At 35.2% G+C, this 22,254-nt stretch overlaps 1 protein-coding gene across 2 annotated transcripts in view; it reads right to left on the minus strand.

The window, feature by feature from the left end:
* Positions 1-22,254, minus strand: part of LOC106647071 (uncharacterized) — a 1,322,627-nt gene that overhangs the window by 595,702 nt on the left and 704,671 nt on the right. For both annotated transcript variants that reach the window (XM_089597593.1, XM_089597594.1), the window contains one exon: positions 1,295-1,496. In XM_089597593.1, coding sequence (XP_089453719.1) covers positions 1,295-1,496 — 202 coding nt within the window. The remainder of the gene's footprint in view (positions 1-1,294; positions 1,497-22,254) is intronic.

A 22,254-nucleotide genomic window follows, 5' to 3' on the forward strand; every position in this document is an offset into this window, starting at 1 on the left:
TTTTTAAATAGCTATCGATTTTAGATAATAATAAGAATTATGTTTTTGTCAAAGTGTTAGCATATGCTTAATCATTTAAATTTTAAAAAGATGGTGTACCTCATGTTTATATTTAAAGAACTTCTGCGTTGGAGTTTACGAGATACAATGGAAAATTTACTTTTACATATTTTCTTAAGATAATTAATCTAAAGCCGTTAGTTCTACAAATCTTCAATTCTAATTTTACATGGATTTTTTTTTTATACAAAGTGAGAAGACTTTTCATTTTAGCTAAGGTATTATAGGGTTGGCACAAATAGAATGCAGGGGGTTGGAGTCCTACTATCATACTTATATTTATGTGTCCGAGAAAAAAAGTAGAGTACTTGTATAGTGAGCAAAAAAAAGAGAGAGTAGTTAGCCCATGTATGACTGTCTCATGTGGTGGTGTACTGTATAAGAGAAAGAAAGGGAGTGAAAAAGAGACGTACAAGTAGTGTGTAGATTAGGAAAGTAGTGGCAGTGCATGGTAAAAAAAAGTTATTGGTTTTCTCTATTTTTTTGTTCTCTAACAGTTTTTTGTAACGCTTTTTTGTAACACTGCTTCGTAACGTTGAATTTTTTCTTGACTAGATCCTGACGCTGGACATGGCATAAAGAACTTCATTCCTAAAAGTTTTCTCGTATAAATTTAAATACTTAGCTAAGCCTCTAATAAATGCCTTGCTCACAGATAATAAATGCAGTGCTCTGTGCATGATTTCTATTTTTTAACTTACTTCTACGTACCTTTAACGCAAAAATGGTCTTTTTTTTCGTTAGTGACTTAATTTTTTCAAATCTGTATCTAACCAGCCTTTATGCCTAAAAACACAGACTTATGTCTCACGTATAACGATAAATTAAGCTTTACAGTAAGACTTATGTCTAAGTCATTTAAATTCATAACTCAAGCAAAAATAAGAATATCAGGTCTCATCACAATATTAGATCAAATAACTACATTACTGTTGTATAAGTGATATTTTTCAAAATGATGCATGGTTAATTACGATATGACTTATTTTTTTAGGAATATGGCTACTTATAATCTACTATATTGGTAGGAAGCTAATTAATTATTTGTATTCAAACTGTCATGGTTGCCTTAGTGAGAATATTTAACTAGTACGTCATTAATAAATAAATTAAAACCTTTCAAAAATATCAGAAAACTTTTAAGCTATATTATTCGTGTAGTGTTTATCCTAAATATTTAATCACATACCCTAAACGTACCTTACAAATAACATTAAAAAAAAATTTATGTTACCTAATAATCAAAGGAGATGCATTGCTTGGTGATGCGTAATCTCTGTAGTAAAGCAAGAATGGATTGCTTAACTGTTGCGCAAAGATTGGTGGTAAACCCGCAACACTGGTCACAATATTGACATCTGCACAGTTTTTGAACATCTCTGAATTTCCACAGCCAACAGCCTCAGTACCATTATCGCAAGTTCCCCACATGTTTCCTATAATAGATTTGCTTCAAAAGGTCATCAACAACTAATTTTGCATTTTATTGATAATCGTATTATTTCACAATTCTAAAAATAAGAAAATATGTACAAAAGTAGTGCGGTAAAAAATTCAGTTATGTAAGGTAAATACACCTCACGTTGGCTATCTTAGTAGACCAATTTCTTAAGTACTTGATGAACATAAAAAAAAGTAAATTTTGAAGTTCTAATGGGGATTATCTTATAGTAATAACACTATTTTAAGCTGTACCAAAAAGAAATGATTTTTGCATACACAGAAAAAAAGCTTTTATTTATTGTTTGACATGATAAAATGTTTAAATTCTTGGCAACTGTAAAGAAACTTGTTCCTGTGGCCGAAACTTCAAGCCCCGATAACTGGCCAGTCGTATGAATTATACGCAATGAACTTTGGCCATTTATTAGGACACAATAAACGTGAAGTTACGTTGACAGATGTCCCAAAGCCAGATCAGCTGACACAAATCACTTTATAGAAACACTTTTTCTAACTTCCTGGTTAAAGTATTATCAAGATAACTATTAACAATGAAATTAATATAATTTTCAAGCGTGAATATTAATAAAAATATTTTTTACAGCTGCGAAAATTCATGCGAATCGTAAAATTGTGATTGTGGGCAATCTTTGGGACCAATTTTGTGGTGGCCAAGCATTGGTACATTTACCTTATTTTACCTTATTTTTTATTCAATTTTGAAAGTATTCCATCGAAGAGTTGCCTAAGGCACTTTTTAAAACTAAAATACACATACTATAACTAATGTTTATGTTTTTGTTTACCATATTTATTTTTTAACCTGTGTTGCATGGATTATTATTACAACTATAAATTCGAAACTTAATAAAGAACCTATGTGATAGTAATTGTTGTTATCCGTATGATCAGGCTGTTACGGTAATAATAACAAGTATGGTGAATACTAGACAAAGAAATGTAAGTTTAACCTTACCAATTTTAATATTTTTTTTATTTTTAATTCGGTTCAGTTTTCGATAACCATTGCTACTTTTTTTAGTCAGTGCAAGGGTAACTATTAGGAAGGTCGACTAAAAATTAACATCTAATATAATCTAATTTCTCTGAAACAATGCTCCTAGTCAATAGTAAAAAAAAAAAGTAGAAAAATGAAAGAAACTGAAAAAAATACTAGTCTGACAATACAAATTAGAGCTTCAATAAAATATTAAGCAGAATACAAAAACTTAGAAGTAAAAAAAGTATTTAAAAATTTTTGTTTCTATGATCACAAAATCTTACATGATCCATTTTTAAAGGTGAATCTGTATGACATTCAATAGTAAGAAACTTTTTTATTAAATGACAAAAAAAATTTTTTTGACATCTGTGAGAAAAAATGATAACATATAACATTAATTTCACTTCAATAATGGATAAAAAATAATAACATAAATCGTAAAAATTGTTTTCAAGCAATTTATTTCAGTAGTTCTCTATGAATTAAAGTGATAAACAATGTTTATAAACGCCGTTTTTCTGAAATTTAGGACTTGTAATATCGACATTCTTGATTATAGTAGTATTTGTGTTTTACTTAAACCAAAAGACTTTATTTTAATAAGATTAATTTAGCAGTTTTTGCAAAGAGTGACTCAGCAAAAAAAATTTTTCAATTTAATAACTGCACAAAGGTTAATGTATATATAAAAAATTTTAAATGTACTTTTATAAACTAAAAGTAATTATTAGGGGTCCACTATCAAGGAAGAACGAATGAAGCACAGGGGTGTATTTTTTCGATTGATTTTTATTATACTTCTGCGTAGTCAAATAAAACAACATGTAAGTGTGTTATAGACTTTTTTTAAAAACATACACAAAAATTTTAGAAGTCACATTTATATTTCGCTGAGGAGTTCTTGTTAAATAGGAACGGCTAAATCATGAATTCAGTAAACATTTCTTGTTGAAACTAAAGTTCTTGTCTCTCATAGTAGCCATCTTATTATAGTTAAGATAAACTTTACTCTTAAAATTATTGCATAAAAATAATTTTTAAAAATACGAGTAAGTAAAGTGCATAACAGCAGTACAACATTTTTATGAACTTATTATAAAAATATGGTACTTACAATTGACACGTTGTCGTAGGGTTCATATGCGTTCTCTTACAATTAGTTCTAATGTAAATGCAAATTTAGGTGACAATTTATCTGGTTAATCGCAGAAAAGGGCATAGATCAAGATGTACTGTGACGATGGAAAACTTCTCGTCAATACGTGAAGCAGTTGTTGCTGCTGGTACTAAGGGCCATATATAGCTTAGCCCATTAACAATTAAGCAGAGTATCATGAACACCTCACAGATGGCTTACGCAAAGCAACTCTCTAGGAAACCACACATTTTTATTTAAGGATACGATAAAGAAGTATAAACTTCACTGTTATCCTTGTGGTTAAAGTTAGCAATGACTTCACTAACACAGTCATTAATCGTTTTTGCTAGTTCATAGCACTGGTAGTATGCAGTAACTTGCTATCATACACGTAGCTGATTAACAGCTTCTGTTTATAGCTCTTTATGCTTACCTTAAGTTTCTTTCTGTTTATCCTGTCAAAATACTTGGTGCTCACCTCTTACACTATGCCTTAAAAATTATCAATGTTTACTTTTTTCACCTTATGCGCTACTCTATTGTATTAGATTATTGTATTGTCAATAATAAAATTGTTTGTTTTTTATTCTACAAAAAGTAACAACATGATCTGCCAAGCCGGTACCTTCAGAAATCCATAGAGCCTAAACTTATTGTAATCCATCGCAAACTTAAATAATAAAGTTACGTTCCGCACTAATGAAAGAGTACTTAGGTGCATTTTATATTTAAATATTACTTTTTTTAAAAAGCAATACTTAGTATGATCAAAAGATTTTAAAAAGAACTTTTAAAGTAGTAAAACCACTTTAAGTAATCATGAATATCTTATAAGCATTTGATCTTATAAATAAACTTACCTTACATGTACGTGTTTGTCTTATAGCTAAAGATGTACTGTTCAAATTTTAGATAGCTTAATGCTTCAATTTTTGACAAAAGTCACACTTTTTAGTATGAGGTAAAGTAGTTGTTTTTTATGACTGCAAGATGTAAGTTTTTTTTTTACAATTCATTTTTGCGTGATCGATTCCTTACAGTAGCAGCATGATAGGTCTCCTTGTTGTCTTATATGGGAAGAATTTTAGTTTATTAGTAATATAAATTCACCATAGTAAGATAGTTAGTAAAGTAGACACTTCCTTGAAAAGTAAGATGTCGTTTCAACCTTGGGCCCGAACATATGAAAACTCCACTTTCCGGACAAGATTTATTTACAAATTAACTGGATTAGTAATTCAATGGATGGAAAAAACTAATTGCAAAAAAGTACCGATATTTTAATATAATACAAGAGCTTAAGTTTTATTTAGGTGACTTCAGTATTTTTAACGTTAATTTTTCTAATAAGCCAATCAAGCTAGAATAAATCAAATAGTACTTTCTTAGCCTTTCGAACTTATGTCAAAGTAGTGAATCAACATTAAAAATTTTTTGTTTTTAATTTATCCTTTTAACATTAGTTTCATAAAAATAGAAGCCTCCATTATAAATAATCTACTTTTGTATTAATATAAGAAACCTATGCTGTGTAAAAAGCATATTTGCACTTGACCGTACATTTTTTTCATGTCATTAAGAAAATTGTTTGTTAACAAATAAAATTGTGAGATAATCCGAGATGAAGCAGACTATGGGAGTTGTATTATTAAAAAAAGAATGAGTAAGCTATCACAGAATCCTTTGACAAAAATTTTTCTTTAGTTTTCTAGCCTTAAAAGGGGGCCAATCCAATGATTTTCTTCAGCATAAAATTTTCAAAACCAAACTTGTTTCTTACAAAACTTTTGCTCATTATTTTCTGTATAACTATAAAAAATATACAATAATATTACACTATACCTAAAATAGTTGTTAGCTTCTAATATGTATGGTTTGCCTGGGGGTTTAAATGAATAAAACAAAAACCCCTGCTAATATGTTTTTTTACAAACACATTGTTAATTTCCAACATCTTTTTTTTTTAATTAAAGGCGTCTTTATGTGTGTTGTATTATACTTTTTTTCTTTAAACTTTAGCGGAAGTTAATCTTGATAAATTCAGTAGAGTATTAAAATCAGTATTTAACTAATATTTTAAACTATAATAACAAACTGCCTTGAAAACTTTGTATTTATAACACTTTAATTCCTCACGAAAGTTCGATTTAGAATTTTTTCTGCAGATTGTATTCTCAGTCTTGTCGCATTTGCTAGAACCATAAGTTGATCAAGTTGTTGGGAAGATAGATAGAAAGAAAGCCAAAGAGACACAGATAACACAGTTTACAGGAAAAAAAAGTAAAGGCTTTTATTAATCACTTTTAGTACATAGAGACATTATCAAGTACACGGCATTAGAGCTGTAAGGCTAACATTATACTAGCGTAGTAGGTATGCCTACTTTATAAAAAATATATAGCTCACAGCAGGCATAGCACACGTACAGAGAAACATGCATGTATACAACAAAAGCCTTTTTCGCTGCTGTTTAGACTGCTAAAAAAACTCAAATAATTCTGACATTTTTGAAATTTTTTAACACTTTAATACATACAAATTTCGATGATTCCCAGACTCTAACGAATTTTAATGAACCAATCTCTGGGTGATAATTTAATTAAAATATCGGATATTTAAGGCATAATGGCAATATCAATTAAATTAATTTCACCGCAAGAATACCCTTCTTTTAAATAATAAAAACACGCATCGATATGCTTAGTACGCCAATGATACTTGGAACTTTTTACTAGACACATAGAGTTTCAATTGTCTTCATGCATAGACATGCTCAACTTGATTTAATAGCCAAGATCATATTGAAATTGGTTGAGCCAAATAGCTTTTTTTATCACAGTTGCAGCTGTGACGTACTCAGATTCAATTGTGCTCAAAGTTATAAGTTGCTGGCGCTGAGATGGTTAAGTAATGAAACCATGTAATAACATAAATACCTAACAGTGGTAGAATATCTAGTTTCCAGAGAATCATCAAAGACGAAATCAGAGTGCCCCACTAGTACGGTATCGTTATTACAAGACTTGTACTGTTATCCTAAACGAATTGTGCCTTTTAAGTTAGTCGTGACATGTTTAGCAGCTTTCTAGTCATACATGTTATATTTTTTTTCAAAAATCAGCTCCGCTTGCAGACAGCATATACCATACTTAGACGCAAAACCATTTTGATAAATAAAGGAAAGACTGCCTTCCAAAATAACACTCTATATTCACCTCTCACACTAGAGTATAAAACTTACAGACTAACATGAGACTTGGCTAGCACACCCACAGGATTGAAGTTGTTTACTCAAAATTATTCCAGTAAACTAAAGATACACTAATTTTCAGAAATAATAGCACTGTTGTTGAGTTGATTACACTTAATCTTTAATCGTACAAAAAAGCTTGCATTACTTATTATTTTTTCAAACTTATCCTTAAGCATACACAAAATGTAAAAAATTCTTTTTTTACATTTTCTAATAAGCAAACCGTCATTGATGTACTGAGCTCAAAAGACTGTAGTACCATCATGTTGACTTATAAACATGGATTCATCAGTCTCCATCTCTGTATATTTAAACTGTCATAAGAACTCTTTGAAGGCCCATACTACATGACATTAAGTTATCCTTACTACTTTACTAATCACACATATATACCGTGAGACACTTTCATAAGAACTTTATCTGGCAAATCTCCATACAGGAACACTGACATCACCTTGAGTGTAACTACCTCCAAATCTTCTGTGGCGATGTGAGCTAAAATGATGCGTAGAAAGTTGTATCGTACGACTGAAGCTGATTTCTCTTTGTAGTCTTTACCATCTTTTTGTTGAAAATCTCAAGCATACAGATGACCGTTGTAAGTAATGAGTTGGCAGTTTGTACCCACACTGATCCTAAAGACCCATCTAGAGTCGATGATTCTCCTCCCTCCTGATCGTGGTACAAGGTCTTACGCATGGTTTGTTTAATGTTTATCAAGCTTTCCTGCAATAGCCTTTCACAAAATCTAAACAGCTGGCCCTGACATAGGTTTCTTCAGATAGATATCAAGTGGCTGGAGGACAGCTTTATTAGTAGCATATCTCATGAGTGTTTTCAAAGTGACTTGTAACAAAAGCTCTTGAAAGCAGCTGATGACATAACGTGCTCTCTACCCTGGTGCGCAGCTCCTAAAGTATAAGATATACTAGTTGCAGCATCAGCAACTTTTTGAGATGTAGATAATCATCAGAAACGCTGTTCTCGCGATGAAGATACACATTTTTCCCGCAGAATAAGGGTTGAAAATGATCTAGATCTAAAATCACATTGATGAATTGATGAACAGACAGCAACTCTATTTAGTGTAACACGAATGAATAAGATTTTCCTCTATTCATATTCTACAAACTTGAAACTGTACAACTGTAATTAATTATATAGTTGGAAAACGACTGTCAAGGCATGATTATTTTGTAAAGCACCTTGCTTTTGTACTGTTGTTCTACAAAAACGCTTTTTTTTCTATTTGAACACAGGCCTTATACACTTTAACTTCAACAAAAATACGATCTAAACTTGCTTTTTTATAAGAGACCGTGTTAAACTGTTAATATTCCAAAATGTTTGTTCTAATTTTCCTCATAAAAAAACAGAAAAAATCATTAACACCCTTAACATACTCAAACGTAATATTCTATTCTTGGGCACGATTGTACATTTTCAATTTTTTTCCAAATCGTCCTAATAACAAAATACCAAATAATAAATTTGTACACAGTGTTCATGTATAATTTACGTAAATCCGTGACAGGTTTATCTTTTGTTGGCTTAGCTTAGCATATCCTACAAGTAAAAATAATGCATATAATTATTACATTATATGTATATAATTTCTATAAATATGACAATCTTTTTCTTAGCACTCCACCACCTACCATTACTAGTCCTTATTCGCATAACTCAAGAATCATGCACACTAGTGTTTCATAGAGACTAACGTACTTTTTTTCACTTTTGTCCTTTTCAGTATCTTTTTTTTTTCATTAAGCTCGCATCCAGCATTAAAGTAAATATTTGAAATATGTATATTCCTCAAGCATTTAAACAGGCACTTTGTAACATAAGAAGATACGAATAAAGATATCTATGCTCAGGCTACTCCCTCTTATCGCATAATTCTTTGGCATTGGTTCATAATGGCAATTCATTTACATGTTGTCTGGTAAAATAGAACGTTTAGACAAGCAAACACGCATGTCAATATACTATTATCTAAGTATTTACCAGTGGTTTGACAATTAACCTCTGCAGAGGTTACCTTACTACCTTTTTAATTTTATACCCTTACTCTCTTACAAACCCTTAGGCAGACTGTTTGTCAAATAATAATGCAGTTTACTTTGTATCATGTTAGAATTAAAAATGAGCAAATGCTTTGCTTATAATCACGGCCATGTGATGTTTCTTAGTAAATGGCCATACATTCCGAGTAAAACAAAATTATGTTTCAGGAAAGACAGAAGCGATAAAAAATCACCATTTTGTCTTCTTGTTATCAGATAATGCAGTATGGTCCTTCTTAACCACAGTAATAATAACAAGGCAAGATTTTGGCTCTCTAAGTCCATGAGTCTCTTTGGGGCTATTGGGCCAATAAACCTTTATCATTGCATACGGGAGATACAAAAATCTGTGGTGCAGAGAAATCTAATTGTTTAATTCTTTTAAACTGACGAAACTCTTGTGCATTTAATACTCTAATGGTGCAATAGGCTTGTCAATTTCTTGTGCATTTGACTGCACAAGCTAAGCCTGCTCTACACAACCTTGACTATAAGTTTAAGCAAAAACCTGGTATACATTATGTTACAGTTCGTTGTAAAAATAGTGTGCAACCATCTGTTTGTATGATAGATATTACACATATCTAAGAAGTGTATCTTTCTCTTATATATATAGTTATTTTAGTAGGTCTGTCCATACACTTCCCACACCACCTTTCATTCCCCCCACAGCCCCTCTAGGACTTCTACAGCCCCCTCCCCCTACAAAACAAGGGAAAATTCTTTATATTTATTTGTCAATTCAACATGAGAAAAAATGTGCTAAGAAAACGTAGAATTCTTGTTAAAATGTCATAAAAGGGAACATATGGGACATTTTTCCCACCTAACAGCCCCCTTATCTTCCCACATAAACTCAGAATGTGTTGTAAAGATACTTTATTAAAGGGTCAATATAAGTTACATACCCCCCCCGCCACGTTATTTCAGATTGTATTGTGAGATTACTACATAATAGAGTCAAGAGGCGCTTATTATAACGCCCTATAAGAAAAAAAAAAGAATTTTTTTAGATACTTGTTATTTTAATTTTAGTATACACCTTGTCTTCACTGTTTAATCACTTCAGTTTCTTCTATTTTATTAGATTTGGTTCCAACAGCAATTAATTTAATTATAAATAAAAGCCTTTTAACGATGGTAAATTACGAGGTAAAACGTCTTAATGATTTATTAAATAACGTTCAAATCTTTCATCAACATACACCTTCCCTATATTCTTTTTAAAAACGTCTTATTCTAATGTTCTTTGATGTTCGCCATAAAATATGGAAAAATACGTTTTCTGTTATCTTAATTTTTTTATGTATTGTATAACAGAGTACGCTATTTTACTCTGATAAGACCTTGTTTTATTGACGTCTGAGTTCTTTTAAACTTGTATGGTCTTATATATTGTTACTTGAAATATGCCAATGTATTAAGATCTTAATAGAATAAAAATAAAAACTCAAACATCTTCTTCATTTGTTTTCACACATCTCTTATAAGTACTGACTCGCGGACTTTTTTTGTTGTAATTATTAGTATATCAGTACGTTATATTTTCCATCAAATATATATTAGCTTATAACATGATGCTTACGTATGTGTAATGATTTTAAATTTAAATAATTATGTAATAATTTTAACCATCAAAGTCTTAACTAATTAATCTTGTGTAGAGTCTTTAAAAGAACCCATTAAAAAAGAGTACTAAGACATATAGCACTTATGTTCGTATTATAATTATTTATTATTCATGACTTTTTTTTGCCTGTTGCTTTTATTGTTTTTTTTGCATTACCTTAGTTTTAGTGAAATTTTGACGGAGTCACTTTCCACTCCCATATTGTAAGAAAAAATTTAAAAAAAGTGAGTCTTCTTTATTTATCTAATTAATTTTAAATACTGCAAATTAAGGATACGTGCATAGGGCACGCTGGTAGGTGTAACTTTACATATATATGTGTATATTTTCTTATATTATGTAGTCGTAAGAGTTGGAGCGAGGATTTGCTCCCCCCACCCCCCTAGCTTTCCCCGCTCCCTCCCAGCTCCCCCTCAGCTCCCCCCAAATAAGGTATTTATTCTTTTATTTTCTTGCATTTTACGAGTAATCCTACTTTTTTGCTAGAATAAAAGCAATACCTGTCCAAGCCATTGTAAGGATTTTTTCAATTGATAAAAAATAATAAATTGAAGTTTTGCATAGAAAAGTTTTTCCAGATCCACCAGGACCATGAATGAAAAAAATTTTTTTTTCAAATTTTATTATCTCTTGAAAAATTGGACGTTGATCATGACTGAGTTGTGAAAGCATTTCATGGAATTTATGTTTACAAAATGTTCTTTTATCATTGTCAGTATGGATATTTTTTTTATCGTTTTTGTTGGTTCTGGTAAACTGAAATCTTTAAAAGACATATTTTCAGAATTAAAAATTTCGTTTAAATGTAAAAGAGCTTGATTTTGATCATCTTCACAATCTTCAACAAAAAATTTTTTTGTATTTGTTCCAAATAATATTACAAAAAAAATTTTCAGACATAATAAACCATGCGAAAAATTTTTGTAGTTCCAAAAGGAGCATAACGTTACATGCTTCTTCAAAAATTATATCGTTTTGGAAATCGTGTTTTACTAATTCCATAGAAATAGCTGTTATTAGTTAGGGAAATTAAAAAGTAATTAATAAAAATGCATGTAATTAATTATGATCAATATTCATTTATTACATATATAAATTTTAAGTAACAATAAATATAATTTGGATTTCTTCCATACTTCGTAAATTTCATTTGCAATTACGGGGGTTGGTGCGCAGAGCGCGCAGGGGGCATATATAGTTATAAGAGCTGAGAAATATCGATTGATACATACAGGATAGACAGCTCATTTAAAAAAAGGGCACATCTCTCTGTCTATATAAACTTTACCTTTTTTATTTGAAATTAGCAGCTTGTTCTTCATATTTCCTTAAAAGCAGACCACTAATTATTTCCTAACGTAGAAAATTTACTCCCGAGTATTTTCGAAAAATGCCATAGTCTTCCGAATTCTCAAAAATACACTTTAACATATTATTTTCATACTAACAATTAATTTTTTTATTTCTTAAGTCTTTAAAAAATATTAATACAAACCTTATTTTAAAAAAATAACACTTGTAACACAATGAAAGGGTGGGTTTGCGCGTGGAGTGCGCAGGGAGACGGAACTCTACTAGTACATATATGAAGCTTTGCCCCTCTGCAGGCTTAACGCACTTACCCCTGGCATACCAGTTTAAAAATTTTTTTCGTAAATCTGTAATGATTTGAAATTCATCTGTATTACTTTAATTTTACTTTTTCAAGAATATTCAAAAATCGCAAACGTAAAAATTAATTTATTCCAGTGTTTCTTACCATGTACAGAAATAAACATTTAAAATTTTTATGTACATTATGCATATTAAATCTGCTCGTGGTTCCATTTTTATTCAAAAAACGTTTTCATCCAAATTCTGAAATGAGAGCAGTTCCAGAGGAGGCTTATTTCTCCTACATTATTTGTTTATTGATAAGATATCAAACAACAAAAAGTTTTAATTACTTAAATCACGTATAAATTATTTAAATTTTATATAAAACATACTTAATATTGTTTTTGTTACTGATATGCATTCTATATTTTGTCGATTGATGTAAGTGGTTGGAGAACACTTTTCATTTTTAGATTGAATGACAAATATGGAAATAATTTATTTATAGTATTCTACACTGTTAATTGGAAGAATCGCGTGTACTTTGTACTATGAAAATTTAATTTAAAATTATACTAAATATTTTTGAAATTTGTTAAAAAGAGCAGTATAAAAGTGAGCGTAAAAGGGGACGGAAATTGTTAACTTAGAACTTTTTCTTATTTTCTGTGTAATGACCAAGATTTCCATATGAGAGCTCGTTGTTAGGTTTTTAATAATGTTGTAAATGAAAGGCAAAACTATTATGAATTTATAATAGAAAACAATTATTATCAAAATGTCAAAAGGAGTGATAAATATATTAACACAATATCAAAAAATGGGACTTATGGTGCATGTATTGAAATTAAAAGCTTCTCAGATTTATTTACTGTTCAAGTTACAGTAAATTTTAAAAGCAACTGTATTTTAACATATGAAAATTCAAATAATAATCTCAAACTTATTTTAGTTTTTTTTGGAAACATTGATTTTGGTCATAATATTATATTAGATTTTTAGAATTCTACAATACTTTAAATTAAAGATACTGTTACGTAAGATATTCTGGGCATATTATACTGACTCACCCTAGTAACTACAAGCCTATGCTAGTAAAGGACACCAATATGGGAAACGAGCTTAAATAAGGCCCTGCGAGACACGAATCGTGGCACTCGAGCGTCTTTGAAGCAAGAGACCGAACGATAAGTAGAAAACACCGCGCGAAACACACACGCCTCTGCCTTCAAGAAGCTAATGAATAATTGACCAACGAGTTGAGTTCTTTTCGTGACGCACCTTTTTACCAGCTTCTTTATCCTACGTAACAGTTTTGGTGCTAAGTGTGTGGTACGGTAAGAGTCGGAATTTTTTGTTCTCGCTTACTTAACTCGTTTAAAAAAAAATTCCGCCGAGAAGCACACATAGTGCAGTGCCACGAAAATTGAGCTTGAGTGCCGGAATGGACCCAAACAGGACAGAGGTAAGCGGGTAGCTGTTCATACGAGTGATTCTCGACATCAACGATCGGGAAGTCTACAAACAGAAGGTCAAAGCAACTTCGGGAAAGACCAGCAAGAAGGTAGCAGCTCATTGCAGTCACATCCGTATTCCTGACGCTTTACGCCAGAAAGGGGAGTAGTAACCAGGAAAGGATGATATTCAGCACAATCATTCTGGCAATAGGAGTACTGTTGACTTGGTAAGTGAGTTGCTTAAATTTTTATATCGTTTTTTTTATTTTCTCTGACCCCAGGACAAAATATATAAAACTTTGCGTAACAAACATAAAACAAAGGGATCTTCTTAGTGGGCTCGCACATATATAGGAAATATTCGAAAATAATTATATAATAATAATAACCCACACTTATATAGATTACTATTTTTAATACCATACTTTTTATTAACAAAAACAGACTACATATATTCCCAAAAGAATGTTTTGTCCTCTTTATCACTAAACAAAGAGAGAGTACAAAATTAAAAAAAACCGAGTAAAAGACGCACGCCGCTCCTTTGCTTTCTTGTCTCGCCTCTTACCATTCTTTTTGCGCGATTATTATTAAGCCACTCTATACGTAATTAAACGTAATTACCCATGAGTCAGGAAGCGAGAACGAAGGCCTAGATAACACGATAATCGACACGTGCAGGCAAGACCCTAGTAATAAAAAGCAAAAGAAAAATATGGCGGAACAGATGTTAGAATTAGAACTCGAACCAGAAGGGTGTGAGAAACTAGACGCCCTCGATGAAGGAACGAGGGCAATAGTAATGGGCCTGTTTTCGAAAATTAGTGCAAAGCTAAAGAAGACAGAGGAAGTGGGCGTGCCATTCACAGTGACCGCAGGGCCCATCCGAAATTTGTCACCGACAAATAGGGACTTTGACTACATACAACGCGAGGTAGGAGTAAGCATAGGACCTGCAAATAAAAAAGTGAGTCTTATCTCCAGTGAACGGGCCATTGGGGGCAATATAAGAAGGGCCGAGGAAGCACGCAGAGCTCGAACGGATAGAAAAGACACCCTATTGATACAATGGGGCATGCCGGGGAAACCAGAATGGCCGATTTTCGGTGCATCACAGTACAAAAGCGATGAGTCAAGAAAAATTGGGGCAAGCGACTTACACAACCAACAGCTATGGGATAGAATAAAGGATGCGAGCGAAGAACTCGAAAAAATGATGGAAGCCGCGTGTATGGCAACGGCACCACCACCAACTAATTATGATACAGATCGAATAAATTTGAACGCGAATAAGGGTAGACGACGGGGTGATATAATACGGACCATGACCCCATACATAGAAAAGAAACAAGAGACACGCAATTACGATCACCTACGCAGACCGCAGTGTGCGCAATACAACATTTCGTCCATGCTCAGCAATATGACAAACAACATCCCGTTTTTCGATGGTGACCCGATCAACTTACCACTGTTCGAAAGAATGGTGCGTATGTTTGCACGTACCATAGGCCCGGAAAACGATCTTTTTTTTTTGGGCACCCTCGCAAATAGGCTAAAAGGGAAAGTAGCGAAACATTTTGCCCCGAGACTGACGCAGTTTACTACAGTCGAAGAGTTCATCAAAGAGCTTTCAAACAGACACTGCAGTATTAATAATGCAGACTCGCTCATGGCAAAATTGAAAATAATAACGCAGCAAGATAGTGAAGCAATAGATGACTACGGGGGACGAGTACAACAATTATACAATAGATTAACAATGTTGTACGATTCAAACCCATACTTTCTTCAAATTCAAAAATAGACAATGAAGGTAAACCTAGAATCTGAGGCAGTAAAACAGTTTATTTACGGATTACTTACAACTTTTAGTTGGAGGATGGCAAGGTTTAACCCGGAAACTCTAGGGGAAGCAATAATACAGGCGTTAAAAATTGAAAGTGACCTTAGTTTACGGCATGCAATACCGGTAAGCGCACTGCCCACATGCAATAGGACAATAACAGAGTGGGGACCACTCGTAAACCTAGCAAGAAAAGAAGAAAAAACATCAGAAAACACTGAGGGAGTACAAGGAACAGCAGCAGTACAAGAAAAACGCTGTATATACTGCGACGGCCAAACCGGGCATTTAGTTGAGGAATGCCGAAAGCTACTAGCGGTGATAAACGATAGAAAAACTTCGAAAGAAAACGGAAGGGAACTGAGGGGAAATTGTAATTATCGTCAAAGACCGGTACACTATGCGAGAGACTGCCACTCGCGCAAGCAAGACAGGGAGGAAGAAGAGAGACAGCATAACGAGGGGCGTAACTAACCCGCAGATAATACTCCTACTGACAGTAATGTCTATAACTATAGGGGTAGGAATGATAACTATAACCACAATAATTATTATAATAATTACGACAGGGGTTATAACAATGATCCACCGGAGCCATACAATAGTAACAACAATCAAAATTACAGGTATAATGATTACAACTCCAGAGGTTATAATTATTACGACAACCATGGCAACGGTGACACGTACAATAATTATAGCAGGGGCACATTCAACCACTATGGTAACGGCTACAGAAATCAGGATAGCAGGGATGGCTATAATAGGGATCTAGTTAGGCACGGGCCGCCACAGGAGAGGGGCCCACAGCAGCGAGAAAGCGGCACATACACTCCGGATAACAGGAGAGACCCTCCTGTAGCTTTAAACTCGCAAGATGTTCAGCGTGGTCCCCAAGCGTCGAGCATCAACTAGAGAAAGAGATAGAGAAAAGTGTGTCCGGTGAGGAAGAATGTGTGAGAGAAAGGCCGCAAAAGGCGGAGAAAGAGATAGTAGAGAAGAAGACGCACAATGACAGTCCAAGTACTTACACAGTGCAAGAAAAAATATAAAGTAATACGGCAGAGCAGGATAACACTCCAATACAACGGAGCGGTAAACGCACAAGAAGAGGCAGGAGAGCCCGCAAGAAGAGTAATCGGTGAAAGGCGCCGGACACAGATGTAGATAATGATGAACCCAAGCTTTCAGAGCACGACGAAGAAATAGAGCAGCTTCCCAAGATAACTATAAAACTCGCGAGAACACGGCATAGGCCACCATCGGTCCAGTTACAGGGACCACAGTTTAAAAATGGAAAGGCGACTTTTTATGCGGATACAGGCGCAGAGATTTCGATTGTAAAGGTTAATTTTCTAAGCACAGAAATGCTAATAGACAGTAGGTATCAAGTAGCTATTATCGGCGTGACTCACGGAGCACGCAAAACGTTGGGCACAGTACAGGCTTAGTTGCACGGATTAGAGTGCACATTACATGTAGTCCCCCATGACTTCCCAATTGACGCGGAAGGAATCATAGGGTGGAATATTTTCAAGCGATACCGGGGCCAGATAAGCACCGCCAAGAATACGATTAAATTGGATAGCATAGAGATACCACTGGTAAGGCCGGAGTGTTTTAAAATACTTGCGAGATCGAGGCAAATAATTTATGCGCGAATAAGAAAAAGCAAAAACAATTCAGAAAATGGCTGAATACCCCTCCAAGAAATGGAGGAAGGAATACTGTTCGGGAACTTTGTAGCCAGTAATGTTAATAGTAAAATAGTCGCAGAGTGCATTAATACAAGTAACGAAATAAAATATGTGCCTGTTTCGGAAGTAGAGCTGCTAGAATATGAGAAAATTTACCGGAAGCGCGCAGAAAATGTCGAAGGGGACGACGTCGAAAGCTTGGGGGAAACAATGATAAGATTATTTAATAAAGAAAAAAGAGATGACAAGAGAAAAATTGAAATTCTTACAAAAAACGAAGGGGAGCTAGAGAAACAAAAACGGGTGGATAAAATAATGCAACTTGTAGACACAGCTGGTTGCAACAAGGAAGAAAAAGAGCACGTGAGAAAACTAATCGACTCAAACCCTTACGTATTTGGCCTTGACGGGGAACCCCTCAAGGCAACACACCTGCTGAAGCATCGGATTGTTACAACATCAGATAAACCTATTGTGGCGAAAAAATTTAGATACCCTCCGGCAATAAGGGATCGAATGAAAATTGAAATAAAAATAATGCTGGAGCAAGGAATAACTGAACCCTCCACCTCCCCCTATAGCTCAAACACCTGGATAGTGTCTAAGCAACCAGAGCCGAACAATGAAAAAAGGGTGAGGATAGTCACAGATTTCCGACTACTTAACGAGGTTACAGTGGGCTCATGTTACCCTCTACCGTTTCAGAGCAATATCTTGGAAAACCTAGCCTCAGCACGGTACATCATGGTAGTGGACTTCAAATCAGGATTCTTTCAGGTAGAAATACACAAAGACGACGCACACAAGACGGCATTTTCAGGCCCAGACGGGCATTACCAATACAAGAGAATGCCAATGGGGTGCAAGGACTCGCCAAACACTTTTCTGAGGGCGATTGCACTAGCACTCACAGAATTACAAGGCCATGAAATAGAAGTGTATCTTGACAATATAATTGTCTTTGCCCCCGATCTAGAAGAACACGAAAGACGGTTTACGAAATTGCTAGAACGGCTCGCAGCCGCAAACCTCACGATCAAGCCCAAGAAATGTCAATTCTTGAAAAGAGAGGCGAAAGTGCTCGGTCAAATTGTAGGCAATGGGCAGATCATGACTGACCCAAAGAAACTCGAAGCGGCCAGAAATTACCCTTGACCGACAAACGCAAAGAAAATAAAACAATTTTCAGAATTCGTAGTCTACTATAGGTGGTTCATTAAAAACTATGCAGAAATCGCCCAACCTCTTTCAAGACTTTTAAAAGCGGACACCGCATTTAAATGGGGAGAGGAGGAGGAACAGGCATTCAATACCCTCGTGGATACACTGTGCAGTGGACCTGTACTCATCGCCCTGGATGTAGAAAAACCCCTTATCGTCACAACGGACGCATCAGATTACGCAATCGGAGCGATCCTTAGTCAGGGAGAAATCGGAAAAGATAGACCGTGCGAGTACGCATCCCGCTGCTTTAAAGGGAGCGAACTCCGCTACCTGACATACGATAAGGAATTATTGGCGATCGTATTTGCAAAAGAGCAATTTAGACCATATCTATATGGACGCAAGTTTACGGTGGTCACAGACTATGAGACGCTTAAACACTTTCATTTGTCTAAGAAACCAGACATTCGTTTTAACAGGCTCAAAGCGGAACTAAGAGAATATGAGTTTGAAGTTATATACCGTCTGGGCATAAACAACAGACCACCCGACGCATTATCGCGTAACCCAATACTACAGGAGGGAGAAGAGAATCCTGAACGGCCACGCCAAGAGCTATATCAACTGGCAGACGAACAAGAGAAAGAAGGACTGGCCGATAGCGATGGACCTCCGGCACGCATCTTTAAGACACGAGCGACCCGTAATAAGCGAATTTAAGGGAACACAAAAAAAGGAAAAATTATCCATCCGGATTCAGAAGATTTAAATGAAAAAGTACAGAAAGAGAAACAAAATTTTGGTGGATGGGATGGAAATATGCGCGATATAAGAACAGACGGCCAAGCCAACGGCGACGGAGACTCCGAATCTGAGGGAAAAGTGGGAATAAGCGAAAAATTAAGCAAGATCAGGAAAACCGTGAAAAATGAGGTCGCCTAAGGAAGAACATTATATTTAGCGACTTAAAAACGGAAACAGACATGGAAGCAACAGACTAAATTATTTTGCAAGGGCTGATAAACGACAAATTAGCCTATATGCAAAGGGAGGACCAAATGCAACAAGGAATAAAATCGACGAGCACACCAGCAATCGAGAAAAACGAAATTGGACTAAAAGAACGGAAAACTCGTAAGCGTCAAATAGACACACTTACGAGGAAGCAAGCACCATTCTCTATCACAGAACACAACGAAAGTCTGTCAGGAGATATTATAATTGCAAACTGCGGGACACCAATGATAACAAATGATGATTCAGAAAACCATAGTCCAAAACTTGATAATTGGGGTCGGCAGCTGATACAAGCAAGCCTAGCAGCCGAAGTGGCAGAGAAAAAGAGAGGCAAAGAAGATGCAAGCGATATCCAAAAGCTGACGGAAACAGACGAAACAGCAGAAAAGACCAAGATCATGGAGAAGGGCGTTTTCGAAAGCAGGGAGGTCGAAGTGATGGAGAGAGCCGACTAAGCACGAAGCGAGCAAAAAGAAAAAGTGAGCAAAGAGGAGCTAGCACGGGACGAGCATACGATGAATAGTCCGCTCACCGACGGCACCAACATATATAATAATACTGAACGAGTAAACGGCGCGATCCAAAATGACGCACACCTTTACGACCTAATAGACGGCCTTGGTGACGGATTTTGGGCAAAAGTCCTAATTGACGTTAAAAAACAAGCGATTGAAGGTAAACAAGGATTAAGAATAGACCTATGGAAAGATGAAAATGACAGAGTAGAAAAATTAGAAAGTTCAATGGACAGTCAAAACCACCAACCACCAACAAATAAGTTAAGGGAAAATTATGCAACATCGGTCGAAATAAGCGAAAGAGAAGATAGGGAGACTCGTGAATGTGGAGATTCTTGCGCAGAGCCGAATAAGAGGCTCACGTTAGTCGATGTACCCCGGGACGGAAGCTGTCTCTTTCATTGCCTCATACTTTTATACGGATTGGAAATGTCACAGGACAGACTGAGAAAAACGCTTCTTAGCTCGGAATGTACAAATAAATGTAAAGACCCAGAGGGCACAAAAATATCCTAATGGAGAGCCACGCGTTTGGGGACGGGGAATGCGCCTTTGTATTTTCTCAAATTCATAAAGTTAACATATGCATCCACTTTCAATTATCAAGAGAAAGCACAATCTTTAAACATTTTGTATGGAAAAATGGGGAAACATTTAAACACATACGCCTCAAAAATGATCATTATCAGGCTTTTACAGAATACGATGGAGGCAGCCATCTGACAACAGACCACGAAGAAAATAGTAAAAAGGGCTCAGCTAACGGGAAAGATTTGAACGATGCTAGAGTCAGCACTAGTGAGCAGGGTAATAGCGAAGAAGGACACAAAACAGGAGATAGTGATGTAAGACGTATGAGCAACGGGGAGAGCTCCAATGATGAGTCAGAAAAAGGAGAGAGACAGACGAGCAGTGAAAATTTCGCAAAAAAAGAGGGAGAGAGCGCAACAGAGAGGGTGCACGAGGATAGGGATACACTACCACCCGACCCTCTACCACCACCTGATTCCGACAGCACATCGATAATAGCCTTGGAAAACGAAGAAGAGAGTAGGGGACTCAACCAAGCTCTAGTCGAGGAAAGCGAAAGCGATCCTAAGGAGGGGAGTGATCTCAAGAACTTAAGTGCGCTAGATAAATATAGGGTATGAAGAACCCGACTACCGCGTCATAAGCCACCATGGGTCCCAGGCGATGGATCAAACACCCCTCCATTTCAAAAAGTAAAGAAAGTAGAAGATCACCCCTTCAGATACCTAGACAATCTAGCCTTCTGTACAGTGGTGGAAAATGTCCTGGATACAGAGACAATTGATGCGCTCTATGAGCAGGGATACATTAATCCAATAATGATGAATCACGAAGAGAGGGCGGTCGGAAATACCATGCTTTCTAGAAAAAAGAAAGTATCGGTCATGCGCATGTACGTGAAAAAACACTTCGATGACAGAGCGTTAAGGACAGATGTTAAGATATGCTTAAAATCACTTCAGGGATTAGTGAAAAGCAATAGTTTAAAAAACAGTGGAATAATAAGGGACCTCGTGATTCTAGACATAAACCAATGGATGTATTTGATTGAGCAGCTAGAGGAAATTTTCGAGGAAATGAATATTATAATTACTTTGTACACAAACACGCTTGTTGTGCCACCGGTAGATCCACGATTCAAAGTTATTAAAGAGTACCATGAGTCAATGGTGGGAGAACATAGAGAGATCAACAAAACTTATAATAGGATAGCAAAGGATTTTTACTGGAGAAACATGAGACCCGAAGTAAGGCAATTTGTGGCGGGATGCGAATCGTGCCAAACGAAAAAACTGGTAAGAGTAAAAACCAAACAGGCGATGCTTATTACTGACACACCAAGCAGACCATTTGCGAAAATTCTAATAGATTTTTATGGACCAATAAATAAGCCTTCAGACGATGGTAATACGCATTTAGTGTCAATCCAGGACTGGCTGACAAAATACATAGTATTAGCGCCGGTACAGCGAGCAACAGCGCAAGAGACGGTAAAAACTCTCTTAAACTACTTTATGGCATATTTTGGAGCCCCAGAAAAATTATTATTAAACAGGGGGACACACTTTATGAACAGAACAATGAAAGAGTTCGCAAGATTGTTCAAAATCGATAAAATCGGCAGCACAGCATTCCACCCACAGAGCAATGGAGCAATAGAAAGGATGCACCATGTGCTATGCAAGTATCTCAAGGCGTACGTCGACAAAAACGAAAAATGGGATGAATTAATACCTTTATGCATGCTCGCATATAATACATCTGAGCATGAGAGCACGGGGTACACTCCGTACGAGTTACTCTTCGGACAGAGAGCATGTATCCCCTCGAGCTAT

Source organism: Copidosoma floridanum, unplaced genomic scaffold, assembly GCF_036245765.1.
Source record: "Copidosoma floridanum isolate Cflo_tuat_1 unplaced genomic scaffold, Cflo_Japanese_pri ptg000034l, whole genome shotgun sequence".
In the NCBI taxonomy this organism is placed as follows: domain Eukaryota; kingdom Metazoa; phylum Arthropoda; class Insecta; order Hymenoptera; family Encyrtidae; genus Copidosoma; species Copidosoma floridanum.